Raw genomic sequence first — 15,231 nt, 5'->3', positions numbered from 1 at the left:
AATTCTCTTATTACATTAAATTAATGTTTAATAAGATTTAACATTTAACTATAAAACGAAACCCAATATCTGATAAAATGTAATAAGAATCACAATTATTAAATATTTAAAAGATTTAACATAATGGCTATGATCCGCTTCACCCGTATGGGGGCCTTGTAAATCAAATTCGTGCTTGTATCGCGAAGGCGTGGGAGGGCTTAGGCTATTGAATCATGGTCTAGAATTTAGGTTTCATGCCAGGGAGAGTCCCCTCCTACATGCTCAAACTTGCTCCTCTTTTACCACTTTCCTCATTGAAATCAATGACCTCGTCACTCGTAGCATATTCGCCAATGTTGGAACTCTTCCCATTCGAACCTCTTGCATTCTTCACTGTTTCTTCTTCTTTGTTCATATATATACGATACACAGCCCAGTTCGACATCTGCATTTGAGTTACAATGTTCGTTGGTCAGATAATATTGGTGATGAATGAAACAAGAAGAAACAACTTTGACAATGATTCTAGTTCCAACAAGCTACTATCATGAGGGTTCAAAAGGCTTTACTCTTATCCTATTCAAAATTTAAAAGGGTCGTTGTTCTATTCTTTCTTTACCTTAGATGGGTTAGCTACTAACGCAAGGCGGAACTCATGCATCACCCATTTGGTCCTCCTAGAAAAAGCTCCTTGCACCTCCCAGAAAATCAAGGTGTTCCTTTTTCCAATCAAGCAGTTGTTTCGAGGGATAGAAATATCATTTCCTTTCTCCACAATCCTCCATCGACCACTCCCTGCGAATCTCATGTCAAGGATTTCAAGGTCACGACCCATGGTATTGTAGAAGAAGCATTTTCGTTCATTAAAATTTTTCCCATCTACGAAGATAGGTAAACCCAAATTAAATTCAATACACCATCGTGGTTCAAATACTACTTGGAAACAACACAAGGTCCATGAAAAAATTAAACGGATCTAGAAGAGTGAATAAAAGACAAAATTTTAAAAAGTTGTTTCACCAACCTCCAGGTAGCCTCCAAGGCTCACTCTGAAACACGTCATATTCTGGGATTATTTGAACAGGAAGAGGTTGAGAAAATGCCCTCCTCTTCAAGTAGAAATCCACAAGAACCTCATCATCAGGATCAAACTGGTAGCCGGGCAGAAACCTAACACTCCCATCCTCATCATAAGTTATGAGGCCCTCCATCTCAAACGATGTCATCACAACTCACAAGTGTAGAATGAGTTTTTTGAAACTCTTTCGATGGACCACTATAGTAAACTCGTGTGATAAGGACGTCAATTTTTAGCTACAAGACATGCACTATCACCGATGCTTATAGTTAGAGAGTGTGTTTGAGATTCCGATATATATACACACATTTTAGCATCTCTCACATGGCTTTCAAAAAAAATTTGTCTCTCATATGGAAGGGAACATACCGTTTTGCATTAAGGCTATGTGTTTAATTGATATTCTTAAAATATAAAAGGTGTTTTTTATTTGATAATAATAAGAAAGTTCAATTATGTTTCCTTAAATGATTTTTAAAATGTAATATTTCATAAATATATTAAATAATAAGGTTTATTTATTAAATTTTAATAAATACAATATCATTTCTAAATAATAATTTTTATAGTAAATCATTTTTAAATATTCTAATTTAATAAATATAGATGAAGAACATAATTAAACCTTTCTTAAATGATAAATAATTTAATAGTAAATATAATTAAAATCACAAATAATAGAAATAAATTATTCATAGTAAATAATTGACCTTTTAGATTGCTCTTGTCTCTTGTCTCCAGTTTCCTGTTTCTTAGGATCAAATCAATTGGGTTTCTCTCCAAATTGGTATCTAGGACTAGCTTCTCATTTGTCATCTACTGTTTCCGTTTTATGTGATGTACTTTCCTTTTGTTGTTTAGCTTACTTGAGAAACTCAAGAACCTTTTTTTCTCTAATAAAACTTATCTATCCTAAAAAAAAAAAAATGACCTTTAAAAAATGATCAATTAGAAATAAAGTATCATTTGAATAAATTATTGACCTTTTATAATTCATCATTTACTCTCAATTGATCATTATTCATTTCTAATTGATAATATTTAGTAAATTATAAATTATTGACTATATTTATAATTATTTATAGTAAATAATAATGTTTAATAAATAATTAATTTCTATTGGATCATTTTCAGAAGGTTAATTATGTTATTTAATAAATAATTTCTATTAAATATTAAAAGAAACTAAAATTATAAAATATTAAAATAAATTTAATTAATTTCATTTATATTTATTATATTCTAATATTTAAAATAATAAATTATAAATTTGTTAATAACATATAAAACTATAGATGTACATGAACTATATTTTTTATTAACATTTAAATATAGATGTCAATTCTCTAATAATATAAATTAATATTTGATAAGAATTTAAAGTTGAATGTGTAAGGCCCGAGTTTTTAAGTTTATGCTAAGTGAATAAACTTCTTATTCACGATTAGGGTTGATGTAATGTGAAGGGAAACCTGAACGAAAGTTTATTAAATGAAATATATTTATGAAGGAGAAAGTTCAGGAAAAGTTCAAGGATTGCATTATGATCGATAAAAGTTATAGCACGATCGTTACACGCTTAAACCTAGGTCAGAAACCCTAGTATATAGCTAATTTTCACTTTTAGGCACGATGGCAGTTAATTCCAAAAATCTTCAGAGAAATGTTAGAACTTCTCTTTTTTTCCATATATCACAATCGTTTCGAGGCGAAACTCTAGGATCTACGAACGTCCGATTCCAATCATCGGAAGTTTGCCGAAACCGAATCCTTGGTATTTCAAAACCCTAGAATCACCCGACTATGGGGACTTTATCTATTCAGAGCTTCAAATGAATATTCTACACGCGTACACCCATTTCTCTTAATGATTTCAATCTTTCTTCCGAAGGAAGTTTTCTATTCCGACTTTCGATGCAAAAAGCAACTTATCGGGTAAAATAGTTTTATACCGACTATGCTTTAGTAGCAAAAAAAATACAAAGAGACCTCATCTTAGTTTTGGAATTCTTTCGCCAAAACATATCTATTAATTCACGGAGAATGACGCCGGAAAAATCAGATTCGCGAAACTTTCATTTTCCCGCGAATTTCCAACCTTTATATATAGCAAAGAAAGGAAGAAAAACTCAAATTCTCCTCCATTTTCTCTCTTCAAACCCGCGGCCAAGAACAAGGAAGAAGGAAGAAGAGTTTTTGTTCAAACCTTGCTTGATTGTCGATCAATCAGTTGCTGCTTCAAGGCTTCGAGGTATAGTCGCTAATCCTTACCTCTGATCGCTTTTTCCATAGCTTTTCTGTAGAGTTTTCTGAGCGGATAGTTTATGGGTTTTTGCAAAACTATCCTGAATCTTTCATTTCTGATTCTAAACCTCTTCTATATGTGCCCAAGATCACTTCTGCCGGATTAGATTTTCCGTTATGTCGCCGGAATTCCGCCGGAATCAATTTGAACCTAAAATACCCATTTTTGGAGTTTTTGGTGTAAAGCTTCAACCTTTAGGCTGAAAACTATCGCCTTAGCTTAGTGCTAGTAGGATTAGTTGTCATAAACGTCGTTGGTGACGTCCCTGCAAAATTTTATTTTTGGGATTTCAGTTTTGAAAATCCTAAGTTAAAAATCATGACCAAAATACCCCTGCGACAGTTTTTGATCCGATAATTTTTCCGAGTTCAGAATACCCTTAGTTACGGCTTATGAAAGCATAGGAACCAAGTTTGATCGAAGAAAAATCGAGCCCCTTAATTGTGAAAAGTGGCCGAGCCTATTAGAGGAGGAGGAGGAAATTTCCTTTTCCGAAAACTTGTCTTTTCGCGCTAGATTATCGTACCTTAGAGTATAGATTACTTCGAGTAACCTTAGTAAGTATCGATAGCTTAGTTTCCGATAGATTCTGATAGTATTCTGTGATTTTATTGTAAAGGTGCTTTTGAGGATTTCCCCGAGGACCAACACTTTGAGTGCGAGGAAGCACTAGTTGATCATTCTGGAGAACTTTCAGGTGAGGGCTTCTCACTGAATCTCTAGTTAATGCTTAGGGTCGATGTTTCGACATTGTTTACTGTTTATGCACTGGAATTGTGTGTGATTGGAAAATGTTTTCTGAGGCTTCGGCTGACAATGTAGATGATGCATCTACTGAATGTTTTTGATGAGTGAATGACATGCTAAGTGCTAATTGGGTAATTTAGGATGTGTGGTGCATGCCTTATATGCTAAGTGCTATGTGGTTATTGTTTAATATATTGATATATGACATGTTGATTGGTTGTGCTGGGTTATTTATACTTATGCAATGAGATCTGAGATTCTGAATGGTGAGAATAGCGGGCAGGTCATGCCGATTTTATTTTGAGAGTTTTGAGAAAGTTTGATAGGACGAATGAGATTCGGGCCTTGTATAGGGTTTATGGATCGAGACATTCTCTGGAGTCATTTGGGGATTCGAAGATCCCAAGAACTTATAGGAATTGCGATAAGACTAAAAAGGATATTATTTTGAAAAGAAAATTCATAAGACATTAAACAACCTCTAAATCTTTAAGTAAGGGTAATAATCTCGAAAGGAGGCTTTGGATGAAAATCATAGTTTTGGAAAACGAGAAGTGTCGTCGGATCCAAGTGTTGAGTCTGTTGTTGTTGTGCTGTTGGAGCAGCGTTTGTTGTTGTGCTGTTGGAGCAGCGTTTGTTGTCGTGCTGTTGGAGCAGCGATGTTGTTGGGCTATCCTGGGGATAAGTCCGGGGAACCGTTAGTTCCCGAGTATGTGATACTCTTGTGCTGTTGGAGCAGCGATGTGTGTTGTGAAGTGTGTCTTTTGTCGCAGAATCGACTTTACCTTAGGGTAAGCTTTTAGAAACTTTAATTTACCTAGAACACGTGGCGACGTGTCGAGTGAGATCGGAGACGTTGGTTGACTAATCATCCTGCATTCATGCAACATTAATGGGGTATTAACACAGGACGTACTCTGGACCTCGTCGGATTCCAAAATGGTCATAAGACCCGGATTTCCGTGATAGAGCGTCTGTAGACGTCTCTTGTAGCAGACCGAAATGGCAGACCTACGGGTTACGGCTGATCTGACTACCGTTGTTGTTGGAGTAAGAGGCACGCGGGCCGAAATGGCACCACCGTGGCTGGTGAAGGGCTGATCCGTTGATGTCCATCCGTTCCGGATTGCATATTGGTTGACTGGGTTAACCTGCATACATATCATGCAACATGCATACTAATTTAGTTGTTGAGTGTGATTGGTAATTATTAAACCTATTTGGAACATGCTAATTGCTATTATTGCGTTTATGTTATTGTGGAACATGCAACCCTAGGAATGACATCTCTAGCTATAAGCCTAAGTGGCTATCTATTACTTGTACCTATTGGGTTTATTATCTACATAGTTCTTTAGAGTTGACCCTCGCGTCTTCTGTGTGTGTTTTGGCGGACAACGCCTTTTGTCAGATGAATATTGCGGATTGGTTCACCATGGTCCACACTTCGGGGGGGATTAGGTATGAGATGATCGATCAGGACGACCCCGGGTCGTGGGTGGTTGACCCCGCGAGCCATCGAGCGACGTATTCGGGGCGTATCATGGAGGATCACGTGGATAGCGGAGGACTTCTGAGGTCAGGAGTGTTGAGGCGATGCTCTATCAGCTTCAACTTGCCACCGGGCGTTCATTGTGGACCAGGACTTGGAGGACCACCACCACCACCATTGTCTTCAGACGAGGAGGATCCCTCAGAGGAGATTCCAGTGGGAGTGCCTTCGGCAGGGTCTAGTGCACCCACCGTTGCGATCATCGATGATCAGGGTTCGGGCCCTAAGCCCGTGAGTCCAGCATCGGAGCGCACTGCGGTTGCGAGGGGAGGACGGATAGGGTTGGTAGACTTGGTCGTTCTGGATTCTGATTCAGACGACGATCATGCTAGCACATAGTTTTGAGTGTTGGTATGAGCTCCTCGAGTTAGGATTAGTGTAGGAGTAGAGTTTTAGCTCTGACAGTCTTGCTTCATTTGTTACTTAGGGGACAGGGTAGATCCGCCTATAGCTTTTTGTGTGGTTTCCTTACGGGAATCACAGAGAGTTGGTTGGACTTAGGAGGTCTTATTTTCAGGCCATTGGGTCAGCTGATTCTCAGTTTTGAGGGATGGTGTTGCGGGCACTTCACCCTTTTCTTTTGGTTTGTATATATTGCCTTCGGGCGTTACACTTTTCTTTCCGTCACTGGAGGTTTACTCGTGACGAGGTTACTACTACAGCGGAGGCTGTTTATATATTGTATATTAGTTCTGATTTTTGTTATTGTTGGGTTTTATTTAATTCCGTCTTGTCTTAGTTATTATTATAAAAAAAAAAATATTCACGTTTTTCCGCATTAAGTTTATTTTGGTTACTAAAGTGACGCCACCGAAATCGGGGTGTTACAGAATGTAAAATATAATTTAATATCTAATAAAACGTAATACGGGCCACAATTATATATATATATATGTATTTAAATATAGGTTCAATTAAATAATAAAAAAGTATAGATGTCAATACTCTATTATATTATTACGTTCAAAAAAATTATCTATTATATTAAAATAATATTTAATAATATTTAAAAGTTAACTATAAAACATAGTTTTTAAATATAGGTGTCAATTCTCTTATTACATTAAATTAATGTTTAATAAGATTTAACATTTAACTATAAAACGAAACCCAATATCTGATAAAATGTAATAAGAATCACAATTATTAAATATTTAAAAGATTTAACATAATGGCTATGATCTGTTTCACCCGTATGGTGGCCTTGTAAATCATATTCGTGCTTGTATCGCGAAGGCGTGGGAGGGCTTAGGCTATTGAATCATGGTCTAGAATTTAGGTTTCATGCCAGAGAGAGTCCCCTCCTACATGCTCAAACTTGCTCCTCTTTTACCACTTTCCTCATTGAAATCAATGACCTCGTCACTCGTAGCATATTCGCCAATGTTGGAACTCTTCCCATTCGAACCTCTTGCATTCTTCACTGTTTCTTCTTCTTTGTTCATATATATACGATACACAGCCCAGTTCGACATCTGCGTTTGAGTTACAATGTTCGTTGGTCAGATAATATTGGTGATGAATGAAACAAGAAGAAACAACTTTGACAATGATTCTAGTTCCAACAAGCTACTATCATGAGGGTTTAAAAGGCTTTACTCTTATCCTATTCAAAATTTAAAAGGGTCATTGTTCTATTCTTTCTTTACCTTAGATGGGTTAGCTACTAACGCAAGGCGGAACTCATGCATCACACATTTGGTCCTCCTAGAAAAAGCTCCTTGCACCTCCCAGAAAATCAAGGTGTTCCTTTTTCCAATCAAGTAGTTGTTTCGAGGGATAGAAATATCATTTCCTTTCTCCACAATCCTCCATCGACCACTCCCTGCGAATCTCATGTCAAGGCTTTCAAGGTCACGACCCATGGTATTGTAGAAGAAGCATTTTCGTTCATTAAAATTTTTCCCATCTACGAAGATAGGTAAACCCAAATTAAATTCAATACACCATCGTGGTTCAAATGCTACTTGGAAACAACACAAGGTCCATGAAAAATTAAACGGATCTAGAAGAGTGAATAAAAGACAAAATTTTAAAAAGTTGTTTCACCAACCTCCAGGTAGCCTCCAAGGCTCACTCTGAAACACGTCATATTCTGGGATTATTTGAACAGGAAGAGGTTGAGAAAATGCCCTCCTCTTCAAGTAGAAATCCACAAGAACCTCACCATCAGGATCAAACTGGTAGCCGGGCAGCAACCTAACACTCCCATCCTCATCATAAGTTATGAGGCCCTCCATCTCAAACGATGTCATCACAACTCACAAGTGTAGAATGAGTTTTTTGAAACTCTTTCGATGGACCACTATAGTAAACTCGTGTGATAAGGACGTCAATTTTTATCTACAAGACATGCACTATCACCGATGCTTATAGTTAGAGAGTGTGTTTGAGATTCCGATATATATACACACACTTTAGCATCTCTCACATGGCTTTCAAAAATTTTTTGTCTCTCATATGGAAGGGAACATACCGTTTTGCATTAAGGCTATGTGTTTAATTGATATTCTTAAAATATAAAAGGTGTTTTTTATTTGATAATAATAAGAAAGTTCAATTATGTTTCCTTAAATGATTTTTAAAATGTAATATTTCATAAATATATTAAATAATAAGGTTTATTTATTAAATTTTAATAAATATAATATCATTTCTAAATAATAATTTTTATAGTAAATCATTTTTAAATATTCTAATTTAATAAATATAGATGAAGAACATAATTAAACCTTTCTTAAATGATAAATAATTTAATAGTAAATATAATTAAAATCACAAATAATAGAAATAAATTATTCATATTAAATAATTGACCTTTTAGATTGCTCTTGTCTCTTGTCTCCAGTTTCCTGTTTCTTAGAATCAAATCAATTGGGTTTCTCTCCAAATTGGTATCTAGGACTAGCTTCTCATTTGTCATCTACTGTTTCCGTTTTATGTGATGTACTTTCCTTTTGTTGTTTAGCTTACTTGAGAAACTCAAGAACCTTTTTTTCTCTAATAAAACTTATCTATCCTAAAAAAAAAAATTGACCTTTAAAAAATGATCAATTAGAAATAAAGTATCATTTGAATAAATTTCTGACCTTTTATAATTCATCATTTACTCTCAATTGATCATTATTCATTTCTAATTGATAATATTTAGTAAATTATAAATTATTGACTATATTTATAATTATTTATAGTAAATAATAATGTTTAATAAATAATTAATTTCTATTGGATCATTTTCAGAAGGTTAATTTTGTTATTTAATAAATAATTTCTATTAAATATTAAAAGAAACTAAATTTTTTTTTTTGACAGCAAAATGATAATTTATTAATAAAGAGAGCATATGAAAATCTGCACATGGTGAAAACACCTTACATGGAAGACCCCCAGGCTCTTAGAGACTAGAGTGTGTGCCTCATCAAAACCTTTCCTAGGAAAAACCCAATTGGGAAAAAACCTAAGAAAGGAAAAAGAGTACAACACACCTATAGAGCCAACCCCCACCAAGAATTACAATACCCCTCCCTTGAAAACTTTGTCCATATAATCCATGAAAATACATAAATAAGACACAAGGACCATTAGTCACATGCCGTACAGCCCACTCAATTTCTATCAGAAACTTGCAAACCAAACTTGGTCCCAGACATCTTCCAGCACTAGAGATTGACAATCCTGCAGGACACATCAATGCCAAAAGAATCACCAACACGTGAACCATATTATATGTTTAAGGCATCATCAAAATCTTCACGTACACCAGCAAACTGTCACCAAAATCAGCATATACATAGCCCCAAATATAGCTTAAACAGTCTCGATACTAACAACAATTCAGAATATGTTCAAAACCTCTGCATCAGACAAAGCATCTCCTCAGTCATCATTCAGCTGCAGTCGCTTCATTAACCTGCCAGAGTGCTAACCTCCCATCTCTCCCACTCTTTGCCAGAAAATCGGCCTCCTCATTCCCCTCTCTAAGGATATGCTGAACCCCTAAAATATTAAAATAAATTTAATTAATTTCATTTATATTTATTATATTCTAATATTTAAAATAATAAATTATAAATTAATTAATAACATATAAAACTATAGATGTACATGAACTATATTTTTTATTAACTTTTAAATATAGCTGTCAATTCTCTAATAATATAAATTAATATTTGATAAGAATTTAAAGTTGAATGTAAAATATAATTTAATATCTAATAAAACGTAATACGGGACAATTATATATATATGTATTTAAATATAGGTTCAATTAAATAATAAAAAAGTATAGATGTCAATACTCTATTCTATTATTACGTTCAAAAAAATTATCTAATATATTAAAATAATATTTAATAATATTTAAAAGTTAACTATAAAACATAGTTTTTAAATATAGGTGTCAATTCTCTTATTACATTAAATTAATGTTTAATAAGATTTAACATTTAACTATAAAACGAAACCCGATATCTGATAAAATGTAATAAGAATCACAATTATTAAATATTTAAAAGATTTAACATAATGGCTATGATCCGCTTCACCCGTATGGTGGCCTTGTAAATCATATTCGTGCTTGTATCGCGAAGGCGTGGGAGGGCTTAGGCTATTGAATCATGGTCTAGAATTTAGGTTTCATGCCAGGGAGAGTCCCCTCCTACATGCTCAAACTTGCTCCTCTTTTACCACTTTCCTCATTGAAATCAATGACCTCGTCACTCGTAGCATATTCGCCAATGTTGGAACTCTTCCCATTCGAACCTCTTGCATTCTTCACTGTTTCTTCTTCTTTGTTCATATATATACGATACACAGCCCAGTTCGACATCTGCGTTTGAGTTACAATGTTCGTTGGTCAGATAATATTGGTGATGAATGAAACAAGAAGAAACAACTTTGACAATGATTCTAGTTCCAACAAGCTACTATCATGAGGGTTCAAAAGGCTTTACTCTTATCCTATTCAAATATAAAAGGGTCATTGTTCTATTCTTTCTTTACCTTAGATGGGTTAGCTACTAACGCAAGGCGGAACTCATGCATCACCCATTTGGTCCTCCTAGAAAAAGCTCCTTGCACCTCCCAGAAAATCAAGGTGTTCCTTTTTCCAATGAAGCAGTTGTTTCGAGGGATAGAAATATCATTTCCTTTCTCCACAATCCTCCATCGACCACTCCCTGCGAATCTCATGTCAAGGATTTCAAGGTTAAGACCCATGGTATTGTAGAAGAAGCATTTTCGTTCATTAAAATTTTTCCCATCTACGAAGATAGGTAAACCCAAATTAAATTCAATACACCATCGTGGTTCAAATACTACTTGGAAACAACACAAGGTCCATGAAAAATTAAACGGATCTAGAAGAGTGAATAAAAGACAAAATTTTAAAAAGTTGTTTCACCAACCTCCAGGTAGCCTCCAAGGCTCACTCTGAAACACGTCATATTCTGGGATTATTTGAACAGGAAGAGGTTGAGAAAATGCCCTCCTCTTCAAGTAGAAATCCACAAGAACCTCATCATCAGGATCAAACTGGTAGCCGGGCAGCAACCTAACACTCCCATCCTCATCATAAGTTATGAGGCCCTCCATCTCAAACGATTGAAGGTATGAAAAACGGTAGAAAGGGGGGGTTTGAATAACGTTTTCAGTACAAAACTACCACCTTAAAGATTTTGACAAATCTTTCGAGAACTTAAGTGCTAAAGATAAGAGATAGAAAAGCACACAAGGATTTTATCCTGGTTCACTTGATAAATCACTCAAGCTACTCCAGTCCACCCGTTAAGGTGATTTCTTCCTTCTTAGAATGAAGGCAATCCACTAATCAGGTAAGAGTTACAACTGCACTTGAAACCTACAAGTGACTAACAATTACACTGACTTAGCTCACACTAAGATTCACTCTCTTAGTCTTCTCTAGGATCCGATCAACCTTGATCTCCTAAAGGAACTAAACAAACTGTTTATCAAAGAAATGTTTACAAGAGATTTGCTTCTAAAAAGCTAATAGTAAACTCAATGAATTTCAGATGAAAGAAAGCTTAGAATAATTTGAATATGTCTTGCGCGTGTGTATTTCTTTCTTCTTAGTTTCTTAGCCGCTTCTTTCAATCTTCAGCCTCTATATATACTCCAAGGATTAGGGTTGAGCGTTGCATGGGAAATGCTACCGTTGGAGGGCAGTTCTGGAAAATCCAGCTTCTGCTGTGGCTGAGAACGTTAGGTAGGTCGTCAGGAAGGTACACTTGCTTTTGTACTTGGATAGCGACTTGACCTTTTAACCTAGGAGACTTCTGATCAGAGGAATACTTCATATTGGAACTTGTGAAGCCGGTTGATCAGAGTCAGAGGGAAAGCACAGATCCTCTGACCATTGTATCTTCTGATTCTGAACTCAGAGGGAAGAACATGGCCTTCAGAGTTTCTTGCTTCTGGACTTCAGAGTTTCCACTATTCAGCTTCTGGATCTTCAGAGTCTTCTACACCATCAGAACATCTGAACCTTCAGTGTTTCTTGGTTATCAGAACTTCTGGATCTTTAGAGTTTCTAGCGACTGAGTCCACATCAGAGTTTGTATAGCTGCAGAACTTCCGAAGCTTTTCCACTGTTCATACTGAACATGGTGAATACGAAAGCGTTGCTTGGGTTACCCTTTATACACAGTGCTTCTGATTTGTGTGAGATTGAGTTAAGGTCAGAGCCTGTAAATAGCACACTCAGAAAAACACGTTAGAGTACCACAATTGTTCATATCAAAAGGTTAACTTGTAATCATCAAAACATAGAGTTGTACTACTAGATCAAAACTTGATCTTACAATCTCCCCCTTTTTGATGATGACAAAACTAAGATTTTTGATGAACAATTCTTAAACATTAAACTGAATTCACTCAGAGTTTAGAGATATAGAATAAGACTTATCCTGATGTGAATAGTTTATCTTGCTCATTCTGAATTCAAGTCACTGCTTGATTCTGAGCTTAGCTCCCCCTGAATCTAATACTTGATGAAAACGTTAGTAAAGTCTAGATTCTGAGCTAAAAAATATAAGAGTTCAGAGTGAAAAGCTTATGACATAGATGAAAAACGAATAATCAGAGCGCATAAGTGATCAGAGTCATGGACAAGGTATCAGAGTCTTGGGTATCAGAGTCAACTTAGAATCACTTCAGAAGAAGTGAAATGTATTCCTTGTATTTGCCCAGTGACACATCTATGGTCATGAGGGTGGAACTCTTAAAATCTCCAAAAGAAAAATAAGTCACACTAACACATCTTACAAATCAAAAACTGGGTTTACTCCCCCTTTTTGTCATAAGCAAAAATCTTGAGGTGTGAAAAACTTAGCTTGAAGTACAAGGTACTCCCCCTTAGAGAAGGTCTAAGTTTAAAAGAAAATGAAAACGATGTAAGAATCAGAGTTAGGCGAAAATAAATAGAAGAGTTAATGCAAGGGATGAACGTTTACCACCGGTCAAGTGAGTAAATAGAAGGGTCAGTTACCAAGAACTTAACCTCGAGAAACTGTAAGAGCATTAACTTTTAGAGAGAAAGTGAAGCCTATAAAAAGCGTTGGAGAGAAAGGTAAGCTTCACACCTCGAATAATTTTCAGTAAAAAAAATGGCATCATACAACGTAGCACTAGAAGAGCTGAGGAAGAAGGCCTTTGAAGAGGACTTGTTCCTGAACATTAGGCATCCAGAGGGTGCAACTACCATCGCGGAGCTGACACGGACACTGCTGGAAGAGGACCTGCGTCCAGAGTTGGAGAGAGACCTGAAGGAATTTCTTGCCTTCGTGGAGGAGGTGCAAGAACTCAGCCGGCTTGAACTCAAGCTGCTGGAAGAGAAGGAGTGTTTGGAAGAGAAGCTCAAGACTTCAGAAGAGATTCTGGAGAGGGATGAGCTAAAGAACAGGCTCAGCAACATCCAGCATGTACTGGATCGTCTGGAGAAGGATAGGTCAGAGCAGCGCCAGGAGTGTAGAAGAATGAGGAGAGATCCTCCATTCTAGACTTTTTAGAGAAGTGATGTATGATGTAAACACAAAAAGATTATGAATAAAACGAGATTTTTGCAAACATATGTGACACAAATATATATAAGGATATTCATATATAATCACAAACGAATAGAATAGAATAAGTAAATAAAAAGAAACAGAGTTTGAATAAAATAACGTTAAATAAAAAGAAGGAGAAAGAAGAGATCCTAAACTAAGGTTTGTCAGTGCGTCGCAGAAGTTCCATCATCATTTGCTTCATCTCAATCAGCATGGATTCATGAGTGTCAAGACGTTGTTCCATGATGTCGAGTCTGGATGAGCTTGTCTGAGTAGAGCTGGAAGGAACATTCTGAGCAGCTTGAGGGTCTGGAATGGAATCAGAAGCAGCAGGAGTAAACACAACTGGTGCAAGTCGCTCTGCCTCAGCCTCAGCTTCAAGTCGCTCTGCCTCAAGTCTGGCTTGTTCAGCTTGAGCTGCTGCTTGACGTGCAGCTTCTTCTGCCTGTTCTTTCTTTCTCTTGGCTTCTTCAATAGCTTCAAGAAGCTTATTTCTCTGTTCTAGTTCATGAAGAGCCACCCTTCTAGCAAACCTTTGCTGTGCAGCCTCAATACTCTGACTGCCCTCTGCATGCAGGAGCTGCATCATAATCGGAACTTGAGCCACTAGCCAAGTGCTCAGATTGTTCCACTCATCAGCCACATTTTCAACATTCTCACTAAGATCAGTCTGACCGTGCACATTGCGGAGCCTCAAAGAGGCTTCATGATAGAAAATATTGATGCACTCAGAGAGAGATGTGGGTTGAAGGTGAGTATAGGGAATTATGGAGAGGTTGGGTTCAGGAGAGGCTGGGTGATTGCTGCTATGAGCTTCAGAGGCACCTTGTGGAGAACCAATGTTAATCATGGGAGCATTGGGTTCAGAGGTTCCAAGGTGAGGGTCTGAAGTTTCAACCAGAGGGTGAGGTGATCTAACCGAGGATTGGTTAGACACTGATTGTGCAGGTTTAGGGTCTGGTTGAATGGGCTCATGTTGGTCAGGGACAGGGTGAGCTTGTTGAACTAAGGGGTCTGCCTCTTGGATAGGATTAGCCAAGATAGGTTCATCTGGGTCAACTAGACGTTCAGGTCTAGGGCCAGGATATCTCCTAGGGCTTGGACAGGTAAGGTAATACTCTTCCAAGGCAGATACCTTTTCTTTTCTAACCTCCATGAATTTTCTAATTGATTCAGAGGTATTGGAGGGAGGAGAGTCAATAACATTGATTGGGAAGGATACAGGTGTGAAGGCTGTTGAAGAGTCTGTATCCGTGGTTCTGGCAGCAGGACGTGCTGATGCTCTGGGAGCAGAGTGATCAGACGTTCTGGGTTGTGGTTCTGTTTGGTTGGGCTCAGGTTGGTCTTGGACGATTGGTTCAGAAGATAATGGGTCGTATGGAATGGTAAGGAGAGAGGTTGGATCTTCTGACCTAGAGGTTGGGTTCTGAAGCAAATTCCAGAGTGGTGCTTCAGTAGGAGAAGGTTGAAAGAAAGAGGATCTTGGGGAATGTGGTGGAGA

At 36.8% G+C, this 15,231-nt stretch overlaps 3 protein-coding genes across 3 annotated transcripts; all 3 read right to left on the bottom strand.

Moving 5' to 3' along the window:
• Positions 1-256: 256 nt before the first annotated feature.
• LOC130745191 (NAC domain-containing protein 83-like) lies at positions 257-1,193 on the bottom strand. Its single transcript, XM_057597345.1, has 3 exons — positions 1,007-1,193; positions 602-861; positions 257-427 (listed from the first exon to the last, which is right to left on the bottom strand). The coding sequence occupies exons 1-3, from the start codon at positions 1,191-1,193 to the stop codon at positions 257-259; spliced, it is 618 nt and encodes a 205-aa protein (XP_057453328.1).
• Positions 1,194-6,845: 5,652 nt separating this feature from the next.
• On the bottom strand, positions 6,846-8,021 carry LOC130732024 (NAC domain-containing protein 83-like). Its single transcript, XM_057584157.1, has 3 exons — positions 7,718-8,021; positions 7,314-7,573; positions 6,846-7,139 (listed from the first exon to the last, which is right to left on the bottom strand). The coding sequence occupies exons 1-3, from the start codon at positions 7,917-7,919 to the stop codon at positions 6,969-6,971; spliced, it is 633 nt and encodes a 210-aa protein (XP_057440140.1). The 5' UTR covers positions 7,920-8,021; the 3' UTR covers positions 6,846-6,968.
• A 1,365-nt stretch (positions 8,022-9,386) lies between these two features.
• LOC130745184 (NAC domain-containing protein 83-like) lies at positions 9,387-11,256 on the bottom strand. Its single transcript, XM_057597334.1, has 5 exons — positions 11,070-11,256; positions 10,666-10,925; positions 10,351-10,492; positions 9,575-9,660; positions 9,387-9,431 (listed from the first exon to the last, which is right to left on the bottom strand). The coding sequence occupies exons 1-5, from the start codon at positions 11,254-11,256 to the stop codon at positions 9,387-9,389; spliced, it is 720 nt and encodes a 239-aa protein (XP_057453317.1).
• Positions 11,257-15,231: the final 3,975 nt, after the last annotated feature.

This window comes from Lotus japonicus, chromosome 1 (assembly GCF_012489685.1).
Source record: "Lotus japonicus ecotype B-129 chromosome 1, LjGifu_v1.2".
NCBI lineage: Eukaryota > Viridiplantae > Streptophyta > Magnoliopsida > Fabales > Fabaceae > Lotus > Lotus japonicus.
This window is presented reverse-complemented; position numbering and strand designations above follow the sequence as displayed.